Source organism: Salvelinus namaycush, chromosome 12 (assembly GCF_016432855.1).
Source record: "Salvelinus namaycush isolate Seneca chromosome 12, SaNama_1.0, whole genome shotgun sequence".
NCBI classification, from domain to species: Eukaryota; Metazoa; Chordata; class Actinopteri; order Salmoniformes; family Salmonidae; genus Salvelinus; species Salvelinus namaycush.
The window spans coordinates 17,743,719-17,769,353 of record NC_052318.1 but is presented as its reverse complement, the minus strand read 5'-3'; the positions used below and the strand labels follow the sequence as shown (position 1 = coordinate 17,769,353).

General features: G+C 42.7%; 2 protein-coding genes across 2 annotated transcripts; one reads left to right on the top strand and one right to left on the bottom strand.

The window, feature by feature from the left end:
* Window positions 1-265: 265 nt before the first annotated feature.
* On the top strand, window positions 266-6,564 carry LOC120056790 (zona pellucida-like domain-containing protein 1). Its single transcript, XM_039004994.1, has 19 exons — window positions 266-359; window positions 869-895; window positions 977-1,003; window positions 1,085-1,111; window positions 1,193-1,219; window positions 1,301-1,327; window positions 1,409-1,435; window positions 1,517-1,543; window positions 1,625-1,651; window positions 1,787-1,813; window positions 1,895-1,921; window positions 2,057-2,283; window positions 2,440-2,624; window positions 3,075-3,147; window positions 3,445-3,542; window positions 3,865-3,945; window positions 4,205-4,376; window positions 4,984-5,092; window positions 6,419-6,564. The coding sequence occupies exons 1-19, from the start codon at window positions 266-268 to the stop codon at window positions 6,562-6,564; spliced, it is 1,455 nt and encodes a 484-aa protein (XP_038860922.1).
* Window positions 6,565-7,187: 623 nt separating this feature from the next.
* LOC120056974 (hypoxia up-regulated protein 1-like) lies at window positions 7,188-25,525 on the bottom strand. The gene is made up of 24 exons (XM_039005303.1): window positions 25,204-25,525; window positions 22,396-22,465; window positions 21,857-21,950; window positions 21,431-21,509; window positions 20,521-20,675; window positions 20,146-20,222; window positions 19,824-20,005; window positions 19,485-19,600; window positions 19,111-19,297; window positions 18,863-18,997; window positions 17,085-17,167; window positions 15,030-15,162; window positions 14,127-14,314; window positions 13,326-13,464; window positions 12,717-12,774; window positions 12,533-12,609; window positions 12,256-12,417; window positions 11,707-12,005; window positions 11,362-11,449; window positions 10,431-10,687; window positions 9,858-9,942; window positions 9,380-9,635; window positions 9,034-9,144; window positions 7,188-8,819 (listed from the first exon to the last, which is right to left on the bottom strand). Exons 2-24 carry the CDS (start codon window positions 22,457-22,459, stop codon window positions 8,770-8,772), a joined length of 3,075 nt encoding a protein of 1,024 aa, XP_038861231.1. The 5' UTR covers window positions 22,460-22,465; window positions 25,204-25,525; the 3' UTR covers window positions 7,188-8,769.
* Window positions 25,526-25,635: the final 110 nt, after the last annotated feature.

Genomic DNA, 25,635 nt, shown 5'->3' with positions numbered 1-25,635 from the left:
TTGAAAAATACATGAATAAATGATTGGACTCACCTGGTTAATTTAAGGATGAATAATAACAATGAAAACATATAGGGTGCTTACATGTACGTAGTTATCACATGACTCCATTCACTATAAATGTACCTTTGCTCTTCTTCATTTTGTCAAGAAATTTAATTGAACATTAAAGTATTTTACATTTCACCTGTCAGATTGGCCTTGCAAAAGCAGTTCAGAGAGAGATCCTGATATCTGGGTTTCCCCCTCCTTTGGTTTGAAGACAATGTGGCGGGCCCTCATGTATCAGCTTGCTCTGATTCCTCTCGTCCAGGCTCAAAATGACTACTGCAGGACACACCGTACATTCAGGGAGCCAGGTCAGTGGAGCTGCAGCTCAAATTCCACTTCCTCCCTACCTGTCTCACACCTTTCCTTCCTGTCCCCCTTCCACTTTCTCACCTTTCCTTCTTTACAGTTTGTGGAGTCTTTGTTTTTTTGAGTGAGGTCTATATGTGGGCAATGGGAAATAGGCCAGATGTGATGTCATGCATCTTTGCAGTGTATGAACGGGTTAGATGTGTGTCATGGTCGCAGGTGTCAGGTAAACATGTTTGCGTGGTTTAAAGGCAATGAAAATGTGGTCATGCACACTCATGAGGCACTGGGCAGATAAATGTACTGTAGAAATGTTAAATATTGCACTCAAATGCCCCTTTGGAAATGCTTGCCTTTCTTGTAGTAAACAGAGCGCCTATAGCTACTGTAGGAGTTAAGTGGGCAGAACAGTAGTGGACAGTCTACTGTGGTAATGTGTGACCTGGTGTCCCCTCAGTCAACACTGACATTAACGTTTACTGTGGTAATGTGTGACCTGGTGTCCCCTCAGTCAACACTGACATTAACGTCTACTGTGGTAATGTGTGACCTGGTGTCCCCTCAGTCAACACTGACATTAACGTTTACTGTGGTAATGTGTGACCTGGTGTCCCCTCAGTCAACACTGACATTAACGTCTACTGTGGTAATGTGTGACCTGGTGTCCCCTCAGTCAACACTGACATTACCGTCTACTGTGGTAATGTGTGACCTGGTGTCCCCTCAGTCAACACTGACATTAACGTCTACTGTGGTAATGTGTGACCTGGTGTCCCCTCAGTCAACACTGACATTAACGTCTACTGTGGTAATGTGTGACCTGGTGTCCCCTCAGTCAACACTGACATTAACGTCTACTGTGGTAATGTGTGACCTGGTGTCCCCTCAGTCAACACTGACATTAACGTTTACTGTGGTAATGTGTGACCTGGTGTCCCCTCAGTCAACACTGACATTAACGTCTACTGTGGTAATGTGTGACCTGGTGTCCCCTCAGTCAACACTGACATTAACGTCTACTGTGGTAATGTGTGACCTGGTGTCCCCTCAGTCAACACTGACATTAACGTCTACTGTGGTAATGTGTGACCTGGTGTCCCCTCAGTCAACACTGACATTAACGTCTACTGTGGTAATGTGTGACCTGGTGTCCCCTCAGTCAACACTGACATTAACGTCTACTGTGGTAATGTGTGACCTGGTGTCCCCTCAGTCAACACTGACATTAACGTCTACTGTGGTAATGTGTGACCTGGTGTCCCCTCAGTCAACACTGACATTAACGTCTACTGTGGTAATGTGTGACCTGGTGTCCCCTCAGTCAACACTGACATTACCGTCTACTGTGGTAATGTGTGACCTGGTGTCCCCTCAGTCAACACTGACATTAACGTCTACTGTGGTAATGTGTGACCTGGTGTCCCCTCAGTCAACACTGACATTAACGTCTACTGTGGTAATGTGTGACCTGGTGTCCCCTCAGTCAACACTGACATTAACGTCTACTGTGGTAATGTGTGATCTGGTGTCCCCTCAGTCAACACTGACATTAACGTCTACTGTGGTAATGTGTGATCTGGTGTCCCCTCAGTCAACACTGACATTAACGTTTACTGTGGTAATGTGTGACCTGGTGTCCCCTCAGCCAACACTGACATTAACGTTTACTGTGGTAATGTGTGATCTGTTGTCCCCTCAGCCAACACTGACATTAACGTTTACTGTGGCACGAATCGCATGGAGCTCCATATCTTGCTATGTCCCGTCTACTTCGGTGGATACAATGAATCACTGATGTCCCTCAACGCTCAGTACTTCAAGGGAGAGTGCCGGGGGACACCCGATTGGACTGTCGACCCGCCTATTCTGAAATACAACTTCTCCATCACAGAGGAGGCGGTGTCCGCCTGCAACAACAAAATAAAGGTAGTTCTAGTTTGTTTGAGTAATTATATTTCTATGGTATCACACTGACCGTGGAGGAGACATTTGGTGGTTGACACTAGAAGATGTTGCTTCGACTCTGGGTAGATGGATTTGACCCTGAACCTAGTAACATGTGACTCTCTCTCTCTGACACAGATCACTCAGGAGGTGGGTTCTGGGCTCTTTGCGGATTTCTCCAGCGTTCAGTTTGTCAACATCTCGGGCATGATCAACTCTCTGGACCCCAGTGCGGGAACGATCACCTACCGCCAGGAAATGATTTACAAATTCTCCTGCCGCTATCCACTCCAGTACTTGGTCAACAACACTGAGATGACCGTGTGAGTAACCCAGGCCACCTTTTCTCTTAGGTTCACTCATGATAACCAAAGTTTGGGGTCAATTCATCTGAACTAAGTCAATTCAGGGAAGGACTTCCTCAATAGTAAAACCCTCAATGGGAAGTTATCAAATGGAGGCAGATTCATGCCAAAACAAATAGAAATAACAAGATTGCAATAACATTGATATTGGAGTATTGTTTTATGCGAACTGGGACTGAACCGAGTTTAAATAAAAACAACCTCAAACCTGACCATAGCAGTGACGTGGTGTTTGCAAGTATGGAGTTACCATAGCTGGTTATGGCAGGTGGACTGATGCTTCTGAGTTTTGTATTATGGGTTGAATCATACGGTGTATCATATGGTGACCTGGATGGTGATACGCTGCAGTTTTTCTCAAGCAATTGATAGTAGCTAACAGACAGACATTTTGTTTTTTACAAACAGGTCTGGGGTGAGCCTAGCAGTCAAAGACAGCAATGGGAGTTTCATCAGTACCCTGAGTATGACGCTCTACTCGGTAAGAATGTGTTTCTATGATCCATTTTCTATGACAGAGGAGAAGGAAGTGAGGTGTAATCACTAATTGTAGATCATATTTAGTGTACACATGGAAAAAACTGTGTTGGCAGTTTCCAAATTGATTTGGAGGGAATAACACACAAAATGTTTATTTTTTACGTTCTGATTTCCTTCAGTATTTCTGGTATGAATGTTCATAATTTAATTAAACTATATTGAGAGGACCAATGTGCTTGTGAATGCTTGAATGATCCCAAATGACAGTCTTCCCCGTCTTGTTCCGATTGGCTCCAAGGACAGGTTCTACACAACCCAGCTCAAGGTCCCTGAGGGAGGCTTGACGTTGAAGACACGCATCTTTGTGGAGGTCAAGGCCACCAATCTCACGGGAAGGTACGAGTATAGTAAATCTGAATTGAAGAAAACATGGAGTTTTAAGCAATAAGGCACAAGAGGCCATGCTATATGGTGAATATAGTCACAGTTAAAGGGTGTTGTTCGGGCCAACACGGAGCGGCTAACGCATCTCTTCCAATCAGATTAAGTGGCAGGAACTATCTGTTTCATGAAAGTGAAAAATAAAAATCCTATCAAACCTCATTATCAACTTTTTAAAGAAACTATGTCAATGGTCCCATTTAGAATATTGCCAAATATTTCACATGAAAGAAAATACATTTTCGCCAACAATTGTTTTCTTCTCCATCATTTCTAGGTTCAACGTGTTGTTGGACCGATGCTATGCCACAACCAGTCCTTACCCCGTCAACAGCACTTATTATGACCTCTTTGTTGGGTAAGTGAGACAACCCAGGCGAAACTGTGCGAGCTTACTCCTTTGGGACACGTTGTCAGTCACACAAAGCTTCACTTTTAGGGAATAATTAGATTACTAAGATATTCAGACATCCTATAGGACAAAACATGTACATACAGCAGATGGGGAAAATACTAGAAACTCAGTTGCAGCTACATTCTAGCTATTGATTAATTATCATGTTATCAAGATCACCTAGTTTTTCCCAAGACATAACTTAGTGCCTTGCCTCGCTCAGGTGTAACCGGGATGGCCAGACGGTGATGGGGGTCAATGGGCAACAGCAGGAAGCTCGTTTCTCATTTGAGGCCTTCCGCTTCGTCCAGCACAAGAACAGGACGTTGTCCACTTTCTACCTGCACTGCTCTACCAGACTCTGTGAGAGGTCCGTCTGCACCTCCCTGCAACAGGTCAGTCACTGCTCCTGTGCGGACGTTGTAGCCACATTCCAGCCCATCTGCAAAGTAGTTGTGATGCACCAATTAACCAACAATTGAATGCCACGTCATTGCAGTCGGGCATTAGATCGCATGATCAGATGTGGTTACTGGCACTTTAAACACCTATCCAGGCATTGTGAGATTTGGGGCACTATGTACAGGGCCGTGCACAGACCTTTTGGGGGGCAGGTGCTTAAACAAAAAAAAGAGCACACCAAACATTACATTTTTTTCCCGCAACCACGGTCAGACTCATTGAGCAATGACTTTGATTATTTAGTTACATAAAATGGCCACATCTTCATGGCTAATTAAATTACACATATTTAACGCAAATTTAAAGACAACTTGCGAGCAGTGGGTTCAGAACAACAATGACAAAAACTATGATTAAAGTTGCATTGTGATCTGATTGTGATCAGATCTTATAAGTGTAAACAGACAAGATTAGGTCAAGATCAGGATGACGGATGCATGTTAGGGTGACAAACAATGGAGCAACATACAGTAGATGATGCTAGCAATGACCTATGACCTTGTGTAAGAAAGCTATTCCAACCACCCCTTTTCTCCTCAGAACTGCACGGACATCATCAGCTCAAGGAGGAAGCGGGAGGTCCAGGACACGTCTGTGACCGACACAGCCACAGTCAGCTCCGGCCCCATCCGCACCCAAGTGGACAACGGTGAGCAACAACCACTGAACGTTCATGACCATCATTCACATCAGCATTCAATGATCCATCAGCAAGAATGATTAAAATATATTGAAGGCACAGTAACACTTTACTGATCACATGTACTTACTGCACGTTCATATACCAGTAATGCCGTTTTGGTTGAGGGGGTTTTCATGTTATGAACACAGAATTTCCTTTTATTTCTTATGCAGGTGATACTGTCGGAATTGTATCTGAAGGTATGCATCTACTTTTCATCACAACTATTGATATAGCTACAGTATCAGGCAAAAGTTTGGAGGCACCTACCTAATCCAGGGTTTTTCTTTATTTTTACAATTTCCTACATTTTAGAATAGTGAAGACATCAAAATTATTCAATAACACATATGGAATCATGTAGCAACCAAAAAACACCGACTCAGTCAAGGGATTTTCTTTATTGAGATTCTTCAAAGTAGCCACCCTTTGCCGTGATGACAACTTTGCACACTCTTGGCATTCTCTCAACCAGCTTCATGAAATAGTCACCTGGAATGCATTTCAATTAAGAGGTGTGCCTTGTTAATTTGTGGAATTTCTTTCCTTCTTAATGCGTTTGAGCCGATCAGTTGTGTTGTGACAAGGTAGGGGTGGTATACAGTCCATATTATGGCAAGAACAGCTCAAATAAGCAAAGAGAAACGACAGTCCATTCATTACATGAAGGTCAGTCAATGCGGAACATTTCAAGAACTTTTAAAGTTTCTTCAAGTGCAGTCGCATAAACCATCAAGCGCTTTGATGAAACTGGCTCTCAAGAGGACCGCCACAGGAAAGGAATACCCAGTTACCTCTGCTGCAGAGGATAAGTTCATTAGAGTTACCAGCCTCAGAAATTGCAGCCCAAATAAATGCTTCAGAATTCAAGTAACAGACACATCTCAACATCAGCTGTTCAGTGGAGACTGCGTGAATCAGGCCTTCATGGTCAAATTGCTGCAAAGAAACCACTACTAAAGGACACCAATAAGAGGAAGAGACTTTCTTGGGCCAAGAAACATGAGCAATGGACATTAGATCGGCAGAAATTTGTCCTTTGGTCTGATGAGTCCAAATTTGAGATTTTTGGTTCCAACCGCTGTCTTTGTGAGACGCAGAGTAGGTGAACGGATGATCTCCCCATTGGTGGTTCCCACCGTGAAGCATGGAGGTGGTGTGATGGTGAGGGGGTGCTTTGCTGGTGACACTGAGTACTTTATATTTGAATTTCAAAGGATATATCATAATACTTAAGTTGTCTAGAAACAATCTTTGTGAAGTATTTTCTCTGAACCTGTGTCCTCTTTGCAGTTGTCGAGCAGTTGGGTGGAAAACACAGATCCTTGCAGGGTGTTGCCATAGCAGCAGGGATTGTTGGCGCGCTCTGTATCTCCATGGTAGCCTTCATTGCGTACTGGATCGTTGTGCCAAGGACCATTGGGGCTACAAAAGAGTGACAGTTTACGGGAAGGCTTTGCCCTGCTACTCTTAAGGTGGTTTCCTCTATGTCCTAGTTCTTATGATCACTGACTTAAAGTAGGTGGGTCAGTGACAGTGCAATAACTTAATGAATATATCTGTGTAACCTGCACTGCATGTTTAAATCGTTTATTTCCATTTTAAAGACATTTAAAGTCTGGTATTAAGGGCTATCTTTGTCTGGGGTTAAGGTCAAGTATAAATGGATGCTATTCAATATCTATTATCATAATCCAAAATGTCAAATCAAACATGACTACCTATTTTGGTTTATTAGTTTTAAGGGCTTCTTCAATGCTGTCCATCAAATCATATTTAAATGCATTTTTTCTATAACCTGTCTTTCAATTTCCCAGTCTTTACAAATACTGGTGTATAAAACCACACTCGATAAAGTTTTTAAAAGTAAAATATAATAAAAATGGCCTGTTTTTCCATGATGTTTCATAATCTGTCCTGCTGCCCTTGAAGTTCTCTAGCCTCAGACTACCAGACAATTACACATTCAAACAGGCCGTTCTGGAATTTAAACTCAATGAATTGGAGCGAAACCATTACCTGATTACAGAATGGACCCTAGCCCAAAGTTACAATAGTACCGTTGAATGTGTATTTGAAGACACTTTATTTTTTAAAGACATGGATTGAGGGAATAAATACACATGCCACTGTTAATCCATCCATCATTTCAGTAAAAAACAAACAAAAAAACACCCCGTCTTAAAAAACATGAATTCAAAGTTAAGAAACAAAAACGCTGGCATCTCCCTTCCCGTTTATTCCCCCCCACAAACCATCCGAGGTGACGCAAAGAGCAGAAATCACCCCACTGGGTACAGATCTCAATTCAACGTCTATTCCACATTGGTTCAACATAATTTCATTGAAATTAAGTGGAAATGTTGATTTACCCAGTGGGACTCCGCTGCCAGAAGTTCAAGCAGCTTGAAACATGGACAATATTATCTGCTTATTTTTTCAGGCAGTGCAACACAGTCGAGTAGTCCTCAAATTCATACTGGCATCCATACACAAACACCAGGGTAGTGTTCAGTAGGGCATATCGTAACAAAACGTTATGCAACGGAATATGGTCATGTGCCATTGCAACAATGTTTTCCGCCTATTGAACATAGCCCATGGCAGCCCCTTGGTGATTGAAGTAAGTTTACTGAACTATCTGTATTGAGTACAATTTATAGACTGCACATAAGTATTGCATATCAAAAGATAACTGTCATTCAATGTAACATGTTTTTTCCCCCTCACCCTAAGTCACTTATGCATTTTCAGAAAGAACAATGCTAATTAGAACATGGAGAGAGGTTTCTGAAAAACATAAAATATGGATTTTACACATGAACACAGTGGATGGTTGTCAATGTCAATCATATTTTGACGATAATTTTCCTCATGGTGTACGGAATACACACACCACGATTGTTTTGCATTTTCTCAGCGACAATACAAGGCATTAAGCGAGGAATTCAATATTCAAAGACAACTGAAACACACCATTCCATTTGCCAAGAGGTGTATATATTAGCTAGTTCAATCCCAATGAGATCTTTCTCAAACAGACAGAGCACACATTAAAAGTGAATGAAAGCAAGATTTGCCTGAAGAAACCACAGAAGATCTGAGGATAACCGTGCTTGAGAGGAAAAGTCACAACCTTTTTTGATCACAGAATGCGACAAAAGCTGAATTTTGCAGGGGAGGAAACATTGAGTCCTGTTATTATTGGTCCTTCCAAAACAAAACATTTTGTATCAGGTACTTGTTCTATGCAGGGAAATTATACAGTGGTCAAAATAAGGTTGTTTGCATGCAGGAAAGTATGCCTAAACCTTAAGGGCAGAAAAGTAGAAGGGCAGAAAAGGGGGCAGAAAAGTAGGTCTTGGGTTCAGTTCATTCGCTGGTTATTCCAGACTTCGTAAGTGCTCCTTGCTCACCATGTCAGTGAGAGGAGAGATGTATAGCGGCCAAGGGGCATGAAGATCAACAGAAATTGATAAAGGAGGGGGGATTAAGACAGCTCAAGGTGTCTGAGCTGATCCAATGTCTTTCTGGTTTTCAACATATGGGTGGAAAAACAACCCCCCCCTAAAAACAAAAATTGAGGAAACTTGAACAATTAAACATTGTCAATAAATACAATTAAATCTTCTCAGTTCCAGCTGTTATAACTCATCCCCTACATGCTTTTCTGACGGGTCTTTCTCTGTTGATTCTGAAAATGGAGAGGAATACAATATTATACTCTACTATATAACAGCACAGCATATTACTTTTAAAAGGTTTGACCCCATCATAGTTGCTCCACCTTGAATGGAATGCCAAATTCTATTCCTTTCCATAAGATTCCCACTTGTGTAGCGAGAAATTGTAAGACAACTGGTTGCCAATTTGCACATGCAAAAGGATAGTTGCTTTGGCAGACGTACCTGTACTTGCAGTTTCATCTTTAGGCTGCGATTGGCTGGACGAGTGTGTGTTCTGTCCAGTGGGCTCTTTGGTGGGTGGTTCCTCTCCTGGCTGCACCACCTTAGTGGCTTCTGTCAAATGAAAACAAATCCCACCAATGAAAAGATGGGTCTGATCGGTGATTATATTTTTGTCAAAAAGGGATCTTTGACAAGTTATTGCACACGTCATGTGAAGCACTTCCGTGGCAAATTACATGATTTTCTGTTTCAAAGCATTTTGCTAAGGTGTGGCCTGTTGAACATGACCCTCCCTATATATAAAGCCATAACAGAAATGTGTTGGGTTTTCCCCCCTCTCTCTGACCTTTGTCTTTAGTCTCCTCCTTGGGAGGTATGACTTTCTCCTCTGTTTTGCTGCGGTTGGCCTTGCTGCTGCTCTCCGAGGCGGTGCTGTTGGCCTTGGCCTTGGCCCTGGGCTTGGCAAACTTGGCCTTGTTCAGCAGGTAGTGGACCTCGCGGTCCAGCAGAGACAGCTTGGACTCTATGTCTTTGGCCAGCAGCACGGGCCGCTCTGTGGGAGAACGCTTCTCCTGCTCGGCCACCGTGTCGTTCTTCCACGTCTGTAGAAGAGGGGGAGGTGTTGGGGGTTAAAAATGAACAAATAATAATAAAAAGTTGTTTCTTTGTTCCACATTGATGACAAACGAGGGACAATAACCATGTGAACCACGTCGTCTCATATTTGAGTAATTTTGAATTCCTGGGGTAATGGTCCATCAAAACAAAATCTGGCAAAGATATCAATGAGTAAAACAAATAGAAGTTTATGAATCACTACATACAATGGTCTCGTTGATGACTCTGTCTAACGTCTTCAGCTCCACTTCGGTGAAGATTTGGTCATCTTCTGGTGTTAGTTTGACGCTCCTTGAGGAAAAAAACATGTCAAATGTATGCATTGTAAATGTCACCTCTGAAGCTAAGCAGGGTTGGTTTTGGTCGCTCCCTGGATGGGAGACCTGATGCTGCTGGAAATGGCGTTAGTGGGGGGGGTTCTAAGGAGATCCCAGGGCCGTGAAAGGGACGGGTGCCATCTTTAGGATGGAATGTTTAAAACGGGTGTCCCGATTCTCTGGGGTCACTAATGATCCAATGGCAGTTATCGTAGGGGTGTTAACCCCAGTGTCCTGGGTAAATTCCCAATCTGGCCCTCATACCATCATGGCCACCTAATCTACAGCTTCCAAATTGGCTCATTCATCCCCTTCCCCTGTAACTCTCCCCCCCCCCAGGTCGTTTCTGTAAAAGAGAATGTGTTCCCAGTCAACTTAACCGGTAAAATCCGTTTAGCATTTTCCCTACTAATGGTTAAGGTTAGGATTGGGGAAGCTGATCCTAGAGCTGTCGGGACCCACCTGAGGAAGAAGCTGGAGTGGTTGAGCATGCTCTCCAAGGCAGCCAGGTGGTCGGGCCACTTCCTGCGCTCCTCCACACGGAAGAACATGGCCTTGCACAGTTTCCTGAGCTCCTGCAGCTTTTCCCGCAGCTCCTTGGTGACTGCAGAGTAGCCATCCTCATCCATCCAGGCCGACGCCTCGCTCAGCTTGGTCGTGATGGCCTCCTTCTCCTCCTCTGACACCACCGCCTGGTACTCCTCCTGGTACATCTTGTCCTTAGGAGGAAGGAGAGGAAAAGGGGAGGGGGGGGATTTGTTATAGAATTTTGTAATCAATGTTCATAAATTTCAATTATCTTAAATCGGTCTGTAACCCAGAGGTTGTAAAGTTCTGGTTTTAAATGAAAGACAGAATTCCCAGCTCACAATTGATCAAATCCAAGTTTATTTGCGAGAGCTCTCCTGTGCATATACAAAGATGTTCCTCTTATAACATTCTCTTAACCTACGCACATACATACACACTAACAGGAGGAGAGCTATCCTATCTACTTTTCTACCATTCTCACCACAGTTTATCACTACACAACTGACAGTTCCCATTCCACCCCCAAGATAAGGGAAACCTGGAGGGGTTCTCCCCGTCCCATCTTATCTCCCCAGAGTTATAGCCGGGTCGGTTCAAACATAGGTTAAGGATTCTCTTTGCTTTCTTTCGGCACACACATACATTCCTCTCTTCCCCAGTCCAACCTATTTGGACTTATGTTTATCAGCTTTAATTACTCCTTGTCTATGCTACATAACCTCTAATCCCTAATGGTTAAGTTATTTAATCATTTATCTTCAACCGTTATAAATTCTGTTAACAGAATTAGACAGCTGCAAGAAGTGGGTTATATACACACACCTATTGGGGGGGGGGCATACTGGTGTTGTGCTGTTCTAACCTGGGTCTCAAAAATGAATGCCTCAAGGCTGTTCAGGGTCTTCTCCCTCTCCTGCTTCTCCAGGTCTCTATCAGTCAGGTCTTGGAGCCTGTCAGGTCAAGAGGAAATCAAAAACATTGCAGCGAATTTGGAGGTTGCTGGGGCTCGAACCTGGATCTATGAGTCTGTCAAACAACTTAACCATTACACCAAGAGATCCAAAACCTCTGGCGAAGTTGCTAGGTTTTGAACCAAGTCAGGATGCTACATGAATATCATTATAGATTGATTTTTCAATGTTTAACTTCCCCACCCTGCACATTTGAAGGCTCCTAAAATGTCAGAAGGAAAGATAGCGCAACATACTTCTTGTTTGAGGAGGCGATAGCTTCCAAGCTAGGGTTAAGGATGTCGTTCACTTGGAGCTCCACTGAGACATCCTCAGAGAACTTGGTTCTCTTCTGAGGCTTGGCTTTCTTCTCCGACGCCGCCTCCTTCTCCTCCGACGCCGCCTCCTTCTCCTCCGACGCCGCCTCCTTCTCCTCCGACGCCGCCTCCTTCTCCTCCGACGCCGCCTCCTTCTCCTCCGACGCCGCCTCCTTCTCCTCCGACGCCGCCTCCTTCTCCTCCGCCGCCTCCTTCTCCACTCCATTTTTTCCTCCCTCCTTTTCAGAGAAAAATGATTCATTTACATAATGGTAATGACACTTAGTTATTTAATGTCCAATTCAAACAGAGAACGAGGTAAAACTCATTCATGTGAGGTATATGCTTTACTGACAACATCCTGTAACCAAATGCTCCATACAAATTGTTAAGTTTCGAAATGTTCATTAAACACGAAAGCACTGAATAACACCCCAGGGCTGAGTGTCCCGGGTGTTCATGTGGAATCCAACTGAGCCGAGTGCTTACCTGAGGGTCAGCCTTGCTGTCCAATGCCTCTCCCTTAGTCTTCTCTTGGGTTGGGACCTCCTCCTCCTGTTTCTCCCCAGGCTCCTGCTTCTCTTCCTGAGGAGCAACCTCCTCCTTCTGGCCCTGCTCCTTCCCAGGCTCTGAATGAACCTCCTCCTCATCCTGGGCACAGAAACAATAGGGGAGAGGCAGGGAGAGTTAGACAGCCATGAACTAGTGTGAAGGAGAGGAACTCTGGAGCATGTTACATTAGGATGGGGACTGAGGAGAGGATTACCTGAACTGGTTCCGTCACATTTGCGTTGGGCTCTGAGGATCCCCCTCCAAACAGGCTGGAAATGGTATTTCCTAGTTCTGAAAAATCAAAAGAGCCAGAATTCAGACATGAAAGAGACTATGACTGACTAATGGGGGGGGGGGGGGGGGGGAAATCAGATGTCAATTGATTACGTAAAACCCACTTGTCAGAGTTGATTCCTCATCCTTCTCCTCCACAATGGTCTCAAAGACAGACTCCACCTAAAAATAAAAAAAACTATTAGTTAAAGCGATAGGTCACCAAAATAAAATCATATGTTCATTGCTTTCTGACCTTGTGTATGGACCAAGAGTCAACACCTCCTAACCTACGATGAGGCTTGCATAGCTAAAACCACCACATGCTAATGTTAGCATTGATTACCCCAAAACAATGGAGTTCAATAGTGCACATTTTCATGTCCAAATCAACTCAGTGACTTCAAACCAAGCCAATTTGAAATTGGGTTTATGTTGGTAGATAAGTATTACAGATCTCAGAGATACAAACACGATGTAGGTTTTACATTTAAAAAAAGTAATTTTAACTTTTTACATGTACTTACAAAATCCTCAAACCGTTAAAAGAAAAAATGAAATGCATATTATTTACATGTATTTTGCAACCATCTTTAAAAAAGTTAAATGTCTGATAAGTTTTGTATCTGAGATTTTATTGTACTTCCAGAGAGGAGCTCCATAAGCATCAGAGGGGTGCACTGACCATAGAGATCACATCATTCACATTCTATAAGTAATTCTATGGTACTGACTCGGTCCAGGAGGAGCATGCCACTCTCATCCATGTTGAAGTGGGCCTTGATGCCCTTGGACTCAGCATCCATGTGCTTCTGGAAGCTGCTGCTCACCCCAGACAGCTGCACTGTGGTCAGGTTGAGAGAGCCAAACACACTGGCGGAGGGAAGGAAAAGAAAGCGAGGTGGACATTTCAAATCAGATGCAACATAAGGTTGTGTTATGGCTGTTTATTTGACTTCTGTTACAATTCAAAACTGTATTTGTCCCCTTAGGCCAATTCTAATAGGGCTATAGCCAATGGCAAACTAATGCTGTTACAGTATAGTATACCCTTAATTTTCCAGAATTGTCCTTGGGAGAGGTTCTGCAGTGTTGTGATTGACATCACCCTGATCCAATCAGGCGCAACCAGAGAAAATCAACGACACCTGCGCTCTGTTCTTTCTCTAGCTGACCCTTCACCACAGAAGGCACCGAGGGAGGCTTAAACAATAGATTTTCGGACTGATTCATGCTACATTTGGATCGGTTTGTGCTCCCGTGGACCAATGCACTCGTATCTTAAACATTTAAACCCGATTCTGATACGCATCAGTGAATCGTTACATCTCTACTGTTTTGCCGTGTTGTTTCACAGATTGGGTTAAGTCTATGTACCAGTTTCCTAGACACAGATTAAACCAAGTCTTGGGGAAATAAATAATAGGTTCTCCATTGAGCATGGTTTTAAGTCCAGGCCTAGGTTAATCTGTGTCCAGGAAACCGGCCCTAAGTTCCTACCAATTAAACCCATTTTTAATTGGGGAGGTGCTCACCTGAGGTCATTTTGGCCCAAGAAGCTGAGGTCTCCATAATTGATGTCAAAGGCAAAGTCATCAGTGTAGCGGTTGAAGGTGATGACCTTGCGCTGGGGGTAGGGGGCCATCCTCTGGAACAGGATACGCTTGTTGTGTTTCAGGCTCCTGGAGCCATCCTCATCCTCTGTCTCCCTGGTGAACTCCACCTGGAAAATGAGAGATGAGTGAAAAGATAAGCACTGTATGATAATGAGTTGTGGTGCTAAGCTTTTCCATTCATTTTGGGTTGAGGTATATAGCTGAACTTACATAACTGATGGCGTGGGATGTGTACCCATCTTAACCATTTGTAAAGATTTTTTTTATACCCCTTTTACTCCCCAATTTTGCAATATCCAAGTGGTAGTTACTGTCTTGTCCCATCGCTGCAACTCCCGTATGGACTCGGGAGAGGCGAAGGTTGAGAGCCTGCGTCTTCCGAAACACGACCCCGCCAAGCCGCACTGCTTCTTGACACAATGCACGCTTAACCCGAAAGCCAGCCACACCAATGTGTTGGAGGAAACGGCGTACAGCTGGCGACCAAAGTCCGATTGCATGCGCCTGGCCGCCACAAGGAGTCGCTAGAGCGCAATGGGACAAGGACATCCCAACCGGCCAAACCCTCACCTATCCCGGACGAGGCTGGGCCAAATTGTGTGTTGTCTCCCGGTCGCATGCGACGCAGCCTGGTATCAGACCAGGATCTGTAGTGACACAGCTAGCACAGCGATGCAGTGCCTTAGACCGCTGTGCCACTCGGGAGGCTTGACAATAGACAACTTTTGGGGTTTCGGCTCCTCTAAAAGGAATGGATGGATGGTAATGGCATTATTTTTAAAAAAGGGGTGGGGTTCAACGTTAAAGAATGAGCTGTGTTACCTGGATGGGGAAAACAGCTGCCTCCCTGACCAGGAAGGGTTTGACTTTGAAGGCCTTGCTGAGGGCAGCGGCCTGGTACACAGCACCCATAGCTGCAGCCTCGTCTGCATTGATGTTCTTTCCCAGCTCCTCTCTACACACACACACACACACACACACACAAAGTGGTCAATGTCATGCAGATATCTTGTTTATTCAAAGTGATAAATCACTTCAAAAACAAGGTTGGCCAGAGACATTGTCATAACTCAAAAGCAGTCAAATTTTGTGGATGTAAGGCATATCTAGCGTACGTGAACTAATCTTCAAATTAGATTGCTTTTCAGGTCTGAAAACATCTGTCAAAGTTTGATTTGGGATTCAACTATCCCTTTAAGCCTTTTCATCCCAGGTGGAGCGTTGCCAACATGTAAGTTACATTCTACAGTTAGATAGTATCTATAATCGTTGTAGTATCTGTGGGTGAAACACTTCTATTGTGTTCCCTTGTCTAGAGTATTGTTTTGAATAGAATACCCTTCAGCCCAAACCCTGGACAATAGGGAGCATTCTAAGTCCCTCAAGTTTGTTTGTCCTGTAGTACACAGACTCAGGTATTGACGTGTTGAGTGAAAAACTTGACATACTTAGGGCTTTGGCGGTCACAAAATTTCACCAGCTGGTGATTGTCAAGCAAATAACGGTCAGTCTCATGGTAATTGACCGTTAATTAACAAAACACATTTTAATTAACCGCTTCACGGTTGGGATGGTGTTCTTCGGCTTGCAAGCCTACCCCTTTTTCCTCCAAATATAACGATGGTCATTATGGCCAAACAGTTCTATTTTTTTAGGACATCTCTCCAAAAAGTACAATCTTTGTCCCCATGTGCAGTTGCAAACCGTAGTCTGGCTGAGCGGCCTTTCAGGTTATGTCGATAAAGGACTCGTTTTGTACCGGTTTTCTCCAGCATCTTCACAAGGTCCTTTGCTGTTGTTCTGGGATTGATTTGCACCAAAGTACGTTCATCTCGCGGAGACAGAACGCGTCTCCTTCCTGAGCGAGATGACGGCTGAGTGGTCCTATGGTGTTTATACTTGTGTACTATTGTTTGTACAGATGAACATGGTACCTTCAGGCATTTGGAAATTGCTCCCAAGGATGAACCAGACTTGTGGAGGTCTACAATTTATTTTCTGAGGTCTTGGCTGATTTCTTTTGATTTTCCCATGATGTCAAGCAAAGACGCACTGAGTTTGAAGCTAGGCCTTGAAATACATCCACAGGTACTCCTGCAATTGAGTCAAATGCCAATTAGCCTATCAGAAGCTTCTAAAGCCATGACATCATGTTCTGGAATTTTCCAAGCTGTTTAAAGGCACAGTCAACTTAATGTATGTAAACTTCTGACCCACTGGAATTGTGATACAGTGAATTATACGTGAAATAATCTGTCTAAACAATTGTTGGAAAAATTACTTGTGTCATGCACAAAGTAGATGTCCTAACCGACTTGCCAAAACTATAGTTTGTTAACAAGAAATTTGTGGAGTGGTTGAAAAACTAGTTTTAATGACTAACCTAAGTGTATGTAAACTTCCGACTTCAACTGTATACCATCACTATTGTAACCTATCAGACTTTTCTTTATTCAATCTTGTCTTTACATACACTAAATAATATATGACATTTGTTTTGATTTAGAATGGACCATTATGCACCTGCATCGAAATAGGGGCAGCGGGAAAAAATACATGTCATCTATGCACATACAGTTGAAGTCGGAAGTTTACATACACTTAGGTTGGAGTCACTAAAACTCATTTTTCAACCACTCCACAAATTTCTTGTTAACAAACTATAGTTTTGGCAAGTCGGTTAGGACATCTACTTTGTGCATGAGTACCAGGCAGTTAGCAAGTTTGGTAGGCTACTAATAACCAGCAGCAGCAGCAGAGCTTGGAGAAGCCTAATTACCGTGACTAAACAGTCATGTGGAATTTGACTGCCCTCATGACTCGTGACCGCCGGTGTGGTGGTAATACGGTCACCGCAAGAGCACTAGACATACTTACTTCCCAACGGCTTTGAGCAGCACCTCCTGCACCTTAGGCACTCGGGTGGAGCCCCCCACCAGGATCACCTGCTCAATCTCATCCTGTTAGAAGACAATGTTGTAAGATATACAAACAGTATTTGCAAATAAACAAACATTAACATAAAACATGTGTTCGTTCAATCTATAAATCCCTGAAGGCTTGTCATGCTGCAACATGTCAGAGTTTAACATTATTGTTCCATTGAACATTCCACCACAATAAATGGGAATTTCATATCAAAGTGCAACTTTTTAGTCACACATACATCAACTCTCCTACTTCAGTTTTTGATTTTAAGGGCTCCAGACTAACATTTCCCCCTGGCGGCACTTTTTTTAGTTGGTGGCACCAGCCCATGATTTCGTGGAACAAAACAATTTTTTTCAGCAGCGTCACACAATAGAATACACTTGAGTCATCTTATAAAGTCAATTTAAAAATCATTCACAATGCCTTAAGTGTATTAGACTACTGAGATATACAAATAAGTTGTTATAGCTAACATGTCCAAGCAGGAACGCATGATTCTAAATACTTTGATATGCAACCTAATCCAGCCCCCCACACCTCTGAATCAGAGGGGTTGGGTTAAATGCAGAAGACACATTTCAGTTGTACAACTGACTAGGTATCCCCCTTTCCAGTGATTGTCATGAATTTTTGGTAGACTTGACTATTTTACTGTCAAAATAGGGTGCCAGAATTTTTCAGTTCAATAGAGATGAATTTTCCTTCCTCAAATATGTGCATCAATATTATATATATATATATATATATATATATATATATATATATATATATATATATATATATATAGGCCTCATTCAACTAAACTAAAAACACAGCTAGATCTCTAACTAAATATAACCCCTACTGCTAGTAGCCACGTATTCATATAACAGTAAATGTAATGTCCTAAAAAGGACTAGTGCACTCGCGGTAGTTGATGCGCAAATTCGCAGGCTCCATATTTCAAAGCCATATGAGATATCGTGATTATAAAACCGTGTGCTTTGAGCTCAATAGTGATTGTTAAGGAATAAATGATTCTACAGAAAGCGGAGACCCTCCTCTCTTTAATATGGACAACAAGTTGCTTCCAAAGTTGTGATTGGTCCACGCAATTTCATTTCGAAATGTAACATTCACGAAGGGGCACACGAGTAGGAAGAGAAAGTTTGAGATGCTTGCTCGTTACACCAGCCGGCCCCAGCGAAACAGGCAGGCACAGCGGCAGCACAGCCACTTCTATTACAGAAATCATGAGGAGAATGCCCTTTACTGTTGAACAAATTCATGGTTTTATCTGCCCCCAAAAATAAGATGTTTTGATTGAGGTGACCATGTGCAGATCACACCAGTGTAACCAATATTTTTTTAACTGGCACAGCCAAGTCAAAGGGTTGCAGTCTGGAGCCCTGGACCCTAGTATGCAATTGTGATTGGATAATGTATTCTCTTAAAATCCTAAAGGAGCGTAGCCAGTCCACAGACCCAGGGGATTGGGAAACTACAGTGATCTTTTTGATACTTGCAATTTTATGGGTCAAATTATGCTTTTGTCTACATCATTGTTTATGCATAAAAGTCAGTTTCCCCCAAGAGGTAGATAAAGTTATAGTGATTGATCAATAAGATCAAATGTTCATTAGGACACGCAATGGGATTTAAAAAAAAACGTTTTGCAACAGGAGTCCCTTCCTGTTTCAGTCCATTTAGTTAATAATGAATAAAAACAAACTATGGTGACTCACCAGGGACATCTCTGCAGAGCTAAGGGCCTCCTGTGCGGGTCCAGGCACCCTCTCAAACAGGTCAGCACACAGGGCCTCAAACTCCACACGGGTCACCTTGGCCTTGAAGTCCATTTCATCTAGAAGCCCCTCCACCTGAACATCATACAGCAAGAGTGAGAACATTTAGTTTAGATGTACAGTATTACACAACTACAGTACAGCGCTATGGGTGACAATGAAACTGACAGAGCAGCATGTCCCTTCACCTGTGCCATGAATTCGGCGTTGGCGCTCAGCACCGTCTTGAGTCTCTGGGCCTCCTTGAGTAGCTTGGCCATGGCACGGTGGTTCTCTCTCACGTCCTTCTTGGTCTTCTTCTGCTCGTTGAACAGCTTGGCTAGGTGGTCCCGCAGCCGCAGATCCATCTCAAAGCCCCCCAGAGAGCGGTCAAACCTGGCCAGAGATGGAGAACATCTGCTAGGTTTGGAACATTTGAGAAATGTGCTTGTCATAGCTCCACCATAAGTCATTTAAAACACAAATACAAAAACTATTACTTTATATAGATCAGAGTAGAGGTTAAGGTGTGTGCTTTCCCCAACATCCTGTGTGTGTGTGTATACAGGCCCTTTCGTCTCACCCTACTCCTCGGATCTGGAGCTGTGGCTGGGTGCCCGAATCTTTGGTCTTGACTGTCTGGTATGTGACGATGGTTGCAGTCGTGCTGCCTGAACCCATGTCATAGAACATCATGTTCTGTAGAGGGAGACAACAGGCATGACTATAAGACTAGGGTTACACAAAGCAACTTTAATGCAATTATAGGTTACAGGTTGAAAGCGACATCTTAAGCAACTTTGCTTACACACGAAGCAACTTATGAAGCGCAACTCAAAAAGTTACCAGTTGGTTCTGAATATACCAACCTAGTTCAATAAAATAAAAAAATACAAATGGAAAAGCAGCCTAGATAGTGCACCTGAGCTGTGCTGTTGATGTCTTTCCTCCTGAAGACACCGTAGTTGAGCGCCACCGCCGTGTTGTCGTTGATGAGCTGAAGAACCTTAACACCTGCCATCTGTGCGGCCTGCAGGACCGCCCTGCGCTCTGCCTGATTGAAAAAGGCTGGGACGGTGATCACTGCATCTTTGATGGGCTGCTCTGTTAGCGAGAGTAAAATACATTCAGTCAGGCGGGGCTTCAAAATAATTATACAACACATAAAATGTTGAATGAGAAAACCTTTTCCCCATACTACTAGTGAACATACAAACCTGCAAAGTACTAGTGAACATACAAACCTGCAAAGTCCTGAGCCAGTCCACGTGAATAGTTCAAAACCATGCCCAGGAGCTCCTCTGGAGAGTACTGCATTTCTCTGTAGGAAAACAGAGAGCGGGCATTAGAACCAAGCACTCTTATCCACAACTACAGCATAAGACATACTGGATCAATAACATTGTCACAGGCTGTGTAATGTGTAATTTAGGCAGTATGCAAAGGAACGTCGTACACTAATAACTGATAAGTGTTCGGGTAAGCATTTTGCCCCTCACCAATGACTTGAGTATTATTTGTACTCTTCAAAAGTACTTCCACAATGAATCACTTGGCTCAATCTGCTGCTAAAACGAAAGAAAAAGGGAACCAATAATAGGAAATCAGATAAGACTTACTCTGAGTTTCTAAAGACAACTGTGCCCCGACTCGCATCTTTCACCAGTTGGTGCTCGGAGAAACGTTTCTGGTAGAACGCCACCTGTGGGTTGTCGTGCTTCTTGCCCAGGAGGCTCTGAAGATGCCTATAGACAAATTTGGGGTTCTTCACAGACTGCGGATGAAAGAGAAATCCAAATCAATGTCAGTGTAGATATTAAATAATGAACTGTATTGATCCCCAGAGGGGAATACAGAGTACTAACTGTATGATAGACATTTTAAAATGTGTGACCTGGTAGGTTCCTATGACAAAGGGCCAGTGGTGAAATGTACTTAATAAAAAATACTTTAAAGTATTACTTAAGTTGTTTTTTGGGTTATCTGTACTTTATTATTAGATTTTTACTACTATATTTTTGACAACTTTTACTTTACTACATTCTTTAAAAAATAAATGCACTTTTTATTCCATACATTGTCCCCCAAACCCATAAGTACTTGTTACATTTTGAATGCTTAGCAGGACAGGAAAATGGTCCAATTCACGCACTTATCAAGAGAAGATCTCTCGTCATCCCTACTGCCTCTGATCAGGCGGCCTCACTAAACACACATGTTACCTTTGTAAATGATGTCTGAGTGTTGGAGAGTAGCCCTGGCTATTCAGAAATAAAAACAAACAAAAAATGCCGCAGTCTGGTTTGCTTAATATAAGGAATTTGAAATTATTTCTACTTTGCATTTAAGTATATTTTTGCAATTACATTAACTTTTGATACTTAAGTATATTTAAAACCAAATACTTTTACCGAAGTAGTATTTTACTGGGTGACTCACTTTTACTGAAGTAATTTTCTATTAAGGCATCTTTACTTTTACTCAAGTATGACAATTGGGTACTTTTTCCACCACGGCAAAGTGCCTTACCACTCCTAATGCACTGTCTCCAAAAAGTCGCTCGTTTTCTTTCAAACACACAGCTATTGGAGTTTTCCTCCTGGACTCCCTGTGCCACACAAAGGAAAAGAGAGTCCATTGAAACATGATGAAGCTTTGAGAATGCATTTTATCATTAACTGACACTTCGTTCCCTCTCCCAACTGTTCAGTTACCCAATTTTGTTCACCACACTTTTCAGAGGCATGCATGTGTTAAGATGGCACAGACCCATTTAGTTATTTCCATGTTAACATACATTGTAAGGAACAATAGCTAGCTTATTAAACATCAGCAATAATGGATGTTAATAGTTGTGAATACATAAAAAAACATGAAATGGAGTAGGGATTTCCATCTAAAAGCACAAAGTCAATAACCCATGGTGATATGGTTAGAAATAAATGCAATACTCACTTGTTTAAAGCAATCTCCATTGGCACGCCAGGTTTTACTATCGCTACTTTCATCCACTCACTGCCTAGGTCAACTGACATGACTGCTACAGAGGCTGTATGGACAAAATAATGGGTATGATTATTGTATTACCTGTACTTTTGTAATAAAGTGATGATTACACATTTTAGGTGAGACAATACTAAAGAGGATTAGCTTCAATAGTTTCTCACTGGCTACAGTGGTGTGGTGGCAATGTGAGCAAATAATGTCAAAACATTTGACAAGTCCATTGCGTCAGTTGATATTAAATCAATGTTCACCTGTGCATCAGTAAATTAACTTGTGTAAATAGGTACAAATATGGACTGCGCATCACATTGTGAAGTGACACAGTAGAGTAGATTAACTAAAATCTCTGCATGTGTCCATTTTCTTCTCACACTCAAAATGGAGGCATTCAGATGTGTGTTGAAATTTGCATTTGGTGTTAGGCAAATCTGCCAGTGCTTGATGCAGGCAGGTGTCTTGGATGGAATAACCATGTGTAGCGTTAGTACCTGTTTGTGAAGGCAGCAGAGCCAGGACAAGGCAGAAGAGAGCCCATAACATCTTCCTCCTCATGGTGACCTGTACACACAAAGCAGAACAAAGACATTGATTTCCAAACACTAATAGCAGCCTCCCTGGTGACATGGTAACTGTGCTGAATAAATAATTGGTTCACTATTGTGAGACCTCATAAGGAGCAAGATTCCTGAGTCGCCAAGAATTTATCAAAGATATATTCTCTTCTACATGTACAAAGCTCTTTGCTACAAATGTCCTTGATTTTAAAAGTTAACTTTGGGAATCAAATATGTTTTTTTACTACAACCTTCCAGTCTGTGCAGTCACACATGCTCAAGAAGTTAGATTTTTTTATTGAATGCATATAAGCAAATAGGAAGCAAGTGTGCTGTTTCAGGAAGGAAATAGTGAGCACATCCACATGCTCTAGAAGCAGCAAAGCAAATGCAGTGCTTTGTGAAAGTATTCAGACCTTTATTATTATTATTATTATATTCTAAAATATATTAAATACATTTTTCCCCTTATCATTCTCCACAACACCCTATAATTAAAAAACAGAAATACCTGATTTACATAACTATTCAAACCCTTTGCTATGAGACTTGAAATTGAGCTCAGGCGCATCCTATTTCCATTGATCATCCTTGAGCTGTTTAACAACTTGATTGGAGTCCACCTGTGGTAAATTCAATTGATTGGACATGATTTGAAAAGGCACACACCTGTCTAGATAAGGTCCCACAGTTGACAGTGCATGTCAGAGCAAAAACCAAGCCATGTCAAAGGAATTGTCCGTAGAGCTCTGAGACAGGATTGTGTCGAGGCACAGATCTGGAAGGGTACCAAAAACTTTAAGATCGAAGGTCCACAAACAGTGGCATCCATCATTCTTAAATGGAATAAGTTTGGAACCACCAAGACTCTTCCTAGAGCTGGCTGCCCAGACAAACTGAGCAATCGGGGGAGAAGGGCCTTGGTCAGGGATGTGACCAAGAACTCAATGGTCACTGACAGAGCTCTAGAGTTCCTCTGTGGTGATGGGAGAACCTTCCAGAATGACAACAATCTCTGCAGCACAACACCAATCAGGGCTTTCTGGTAGAGTGGCCAGACAGAAGCCACTCAGTAAAAGGCACATTAGGCAAACTCCAAGTGGGCTGTCAAAGGCACCAAAAGGACTGACCATGAGAAACAAGATTCTCTGGTTCGGATAAAACCAAGATTGAACTCTTTGGCCTAAATGCCAAGCGTCACGTCTGGAGGAAACCTGGCACCATCCATACGGTGAAGCGTGGTGGTAGCAGCATCATGCTGTGGCAATGTTTATCAGCGGCAGGGACTGGGAGGCTAGTCAGGATCAAGGGAAAGATGAACAAAGCAAAGTGCAGAGATCATTTATAACCTGCTCCAGAGAGCTCAGGACCTCAGAGTGGGGCAAAGATACAACTTCCATCAGGACAACGACCCTAAGCGCACAGCCAAGACAAGGCAGGAGTGACTTCGGGACAAGTCTCAATGTCCTTGAGTGGCCTAGCCAGAGGCCATACTTGGACCCAATAGAACATCTCTGGAGAGACCTGAAAATAGCTGTGCAGCGACGCTCCACAACAAGACTCGAGGCTGTAATCGCTGCCAAAGGTGCTTCGACAAAGTACAGAGTAAAGGGTGTGAATACTTATGTAAAATGTGATCAGTTTAATACATTTACCAACATTTCTAAATCTGTTTTTGCTATGTCATTATTGGGTATTGTGTAGATTGAGGGGAAACAATTTATTCAATTTTAGAATAAGGCTTGTAAAGTAAAATGGGGGGGGGGGAAAATCAAGGGATCTGAATACTTTCTGAATGCCTAATCGATTGCATCTCAAGATCCCTCCGGTCCGAGTGTCCATTCCTTCACCTGCACTGTTGAACAGGAGGAGAGGTAAAAGCAAATGCCTGGTGGGCATACACCATACTGCGTTCCCCTATAATACCCTCTTTCCACACCAGTGCAGATGTAGGAAGAACAGTTTTTAGAATATTACAATTATCTGCCATTACTCTTCAGCACCTCATCAGGTTCTTTAGACATCACACTTCCAAACTCAAGGTGCCAGCTTGTCCAGGTGCATTCAAGGTACAGTAGCATGCCCTTTGATCTTGAACACGCAATCTAATTGGCCTGATCCCACCGACGAACTTCTTTGACACGTGGCATGAATTGTACAGTACCTTTTAAAGTATTCTACTTAGCAAATCAGACTAGATTAGTTCTGTGACTGTCAATTGAAGTGCTGATGGAGTCAGGAAGCATGGTGACATATTGAAGTATTGCTTTTTTTTAGCTGCGGACTAGGGCACTTCATGAAGGATATAGCCTAGCAAAGGTCTCAAGTGGCAAATAGCCATTAGCTTGCTGATTGCCTATATAGCACGTCGTTATTCAAATACATGAGCGTAGAAACTTCTAGTCCCATCATAGAGTACTGACGTACTACTATGGACGCCCAGAACAGGTGATGCCTTGAGCATTAAAAAAAACAAAGCAGTCTTGGGTTCTGGAAACCGGTTCAACGAGCTAACTTATGTTAGGTAAAAAAAGCCATATAGTTAACTAGAATACTATACACCTTAAATTAAAATCTCAACCAGCCTAGTTAGTTGATTTGAAATGAGGCTGTTAGGAAATAACCGCTAACTGCTTCAATTAACCTATGAACAACAGTATTTGCAGGTAGATAAAGAATGGAAAAACAATGACTTAGCTAGCTAGGCACATTTATGAGAGGAGTGACAGAGCAGACCCTTACCTTCTCGAGCCGGCAGCAGTTGAGTTTTTTGAAGCAGGCTGATTTACACAAAAATATCAACAAAATGAGAGCACGACTTAACTTGCAACAAGCTAAAACTTCCAATCTCGTATTATTTGCGTTGTATGCTTCTTACTGTTGGCTATATGTATTGACTGAAAATCTCTTCATAGCCACACTAATAACGGTTTCTTGATTTTTCCCTTGCTATATCACCGGCTTGTTCTCACCATAGGGCCCAGAACGCGGCGTGATCTCATTGGATCCTCTCGAGTCGTTGTTCCGCTAGGAGAGCGCTGACACATAGAGCCTGCCTTCTACGTTCCAAGTACTGCAGAGTGATAGGTCCACGTGCAGTGATGGCTGGCGAGAAGAAATCTTTGTCGATATGTGATTGGTCCACGTTCAATTAATGGGGGAAAATTATATAAC

Coding starts and splice junctions, on each gene's coding strand:
- LOC120056974 (XM_039005303.1), bottom strand. CDS start 22,459: ATGAGGAGGAAGATGTTATGGGCTCTCTTCTGCCTTGTCCTGGCTCTG. Junction 21,951..22,395: donor TCTGCTGCCTTCACAAACAG/GTACTAACGCTA, acceptor TTGTCCATACAG/CCTCTGTAGCAGTCATGTCA. Junction 11,450..11,706: donor ATCGCCTCCTCAAACAAGAA/GTATGTTGCGCT, acceptor TTGACCTGACAG/GCTCCAAGACCTGACTGATA.
- LOC120056790 (XM_039004994.1), top strand. CDS start 266: ATGTGGCGGGCCCTCATGTATCAGCTTGCTCTGATTCCTCTCGTCCAG. Junction 1,112..1,192: donor TGACATTAACGTCTACTGTG/GTAATGTGTGAC, acceptor GTGTCCCCTCAG/TCAACACTGACATTAACGTC. Junction 1,328..1,408: donor TGACATTAACGTCTACTGTG/GTAATGTGTGAC, acceptor GTGTCCCCTCAG/TCAACACTGACATTAACGTC.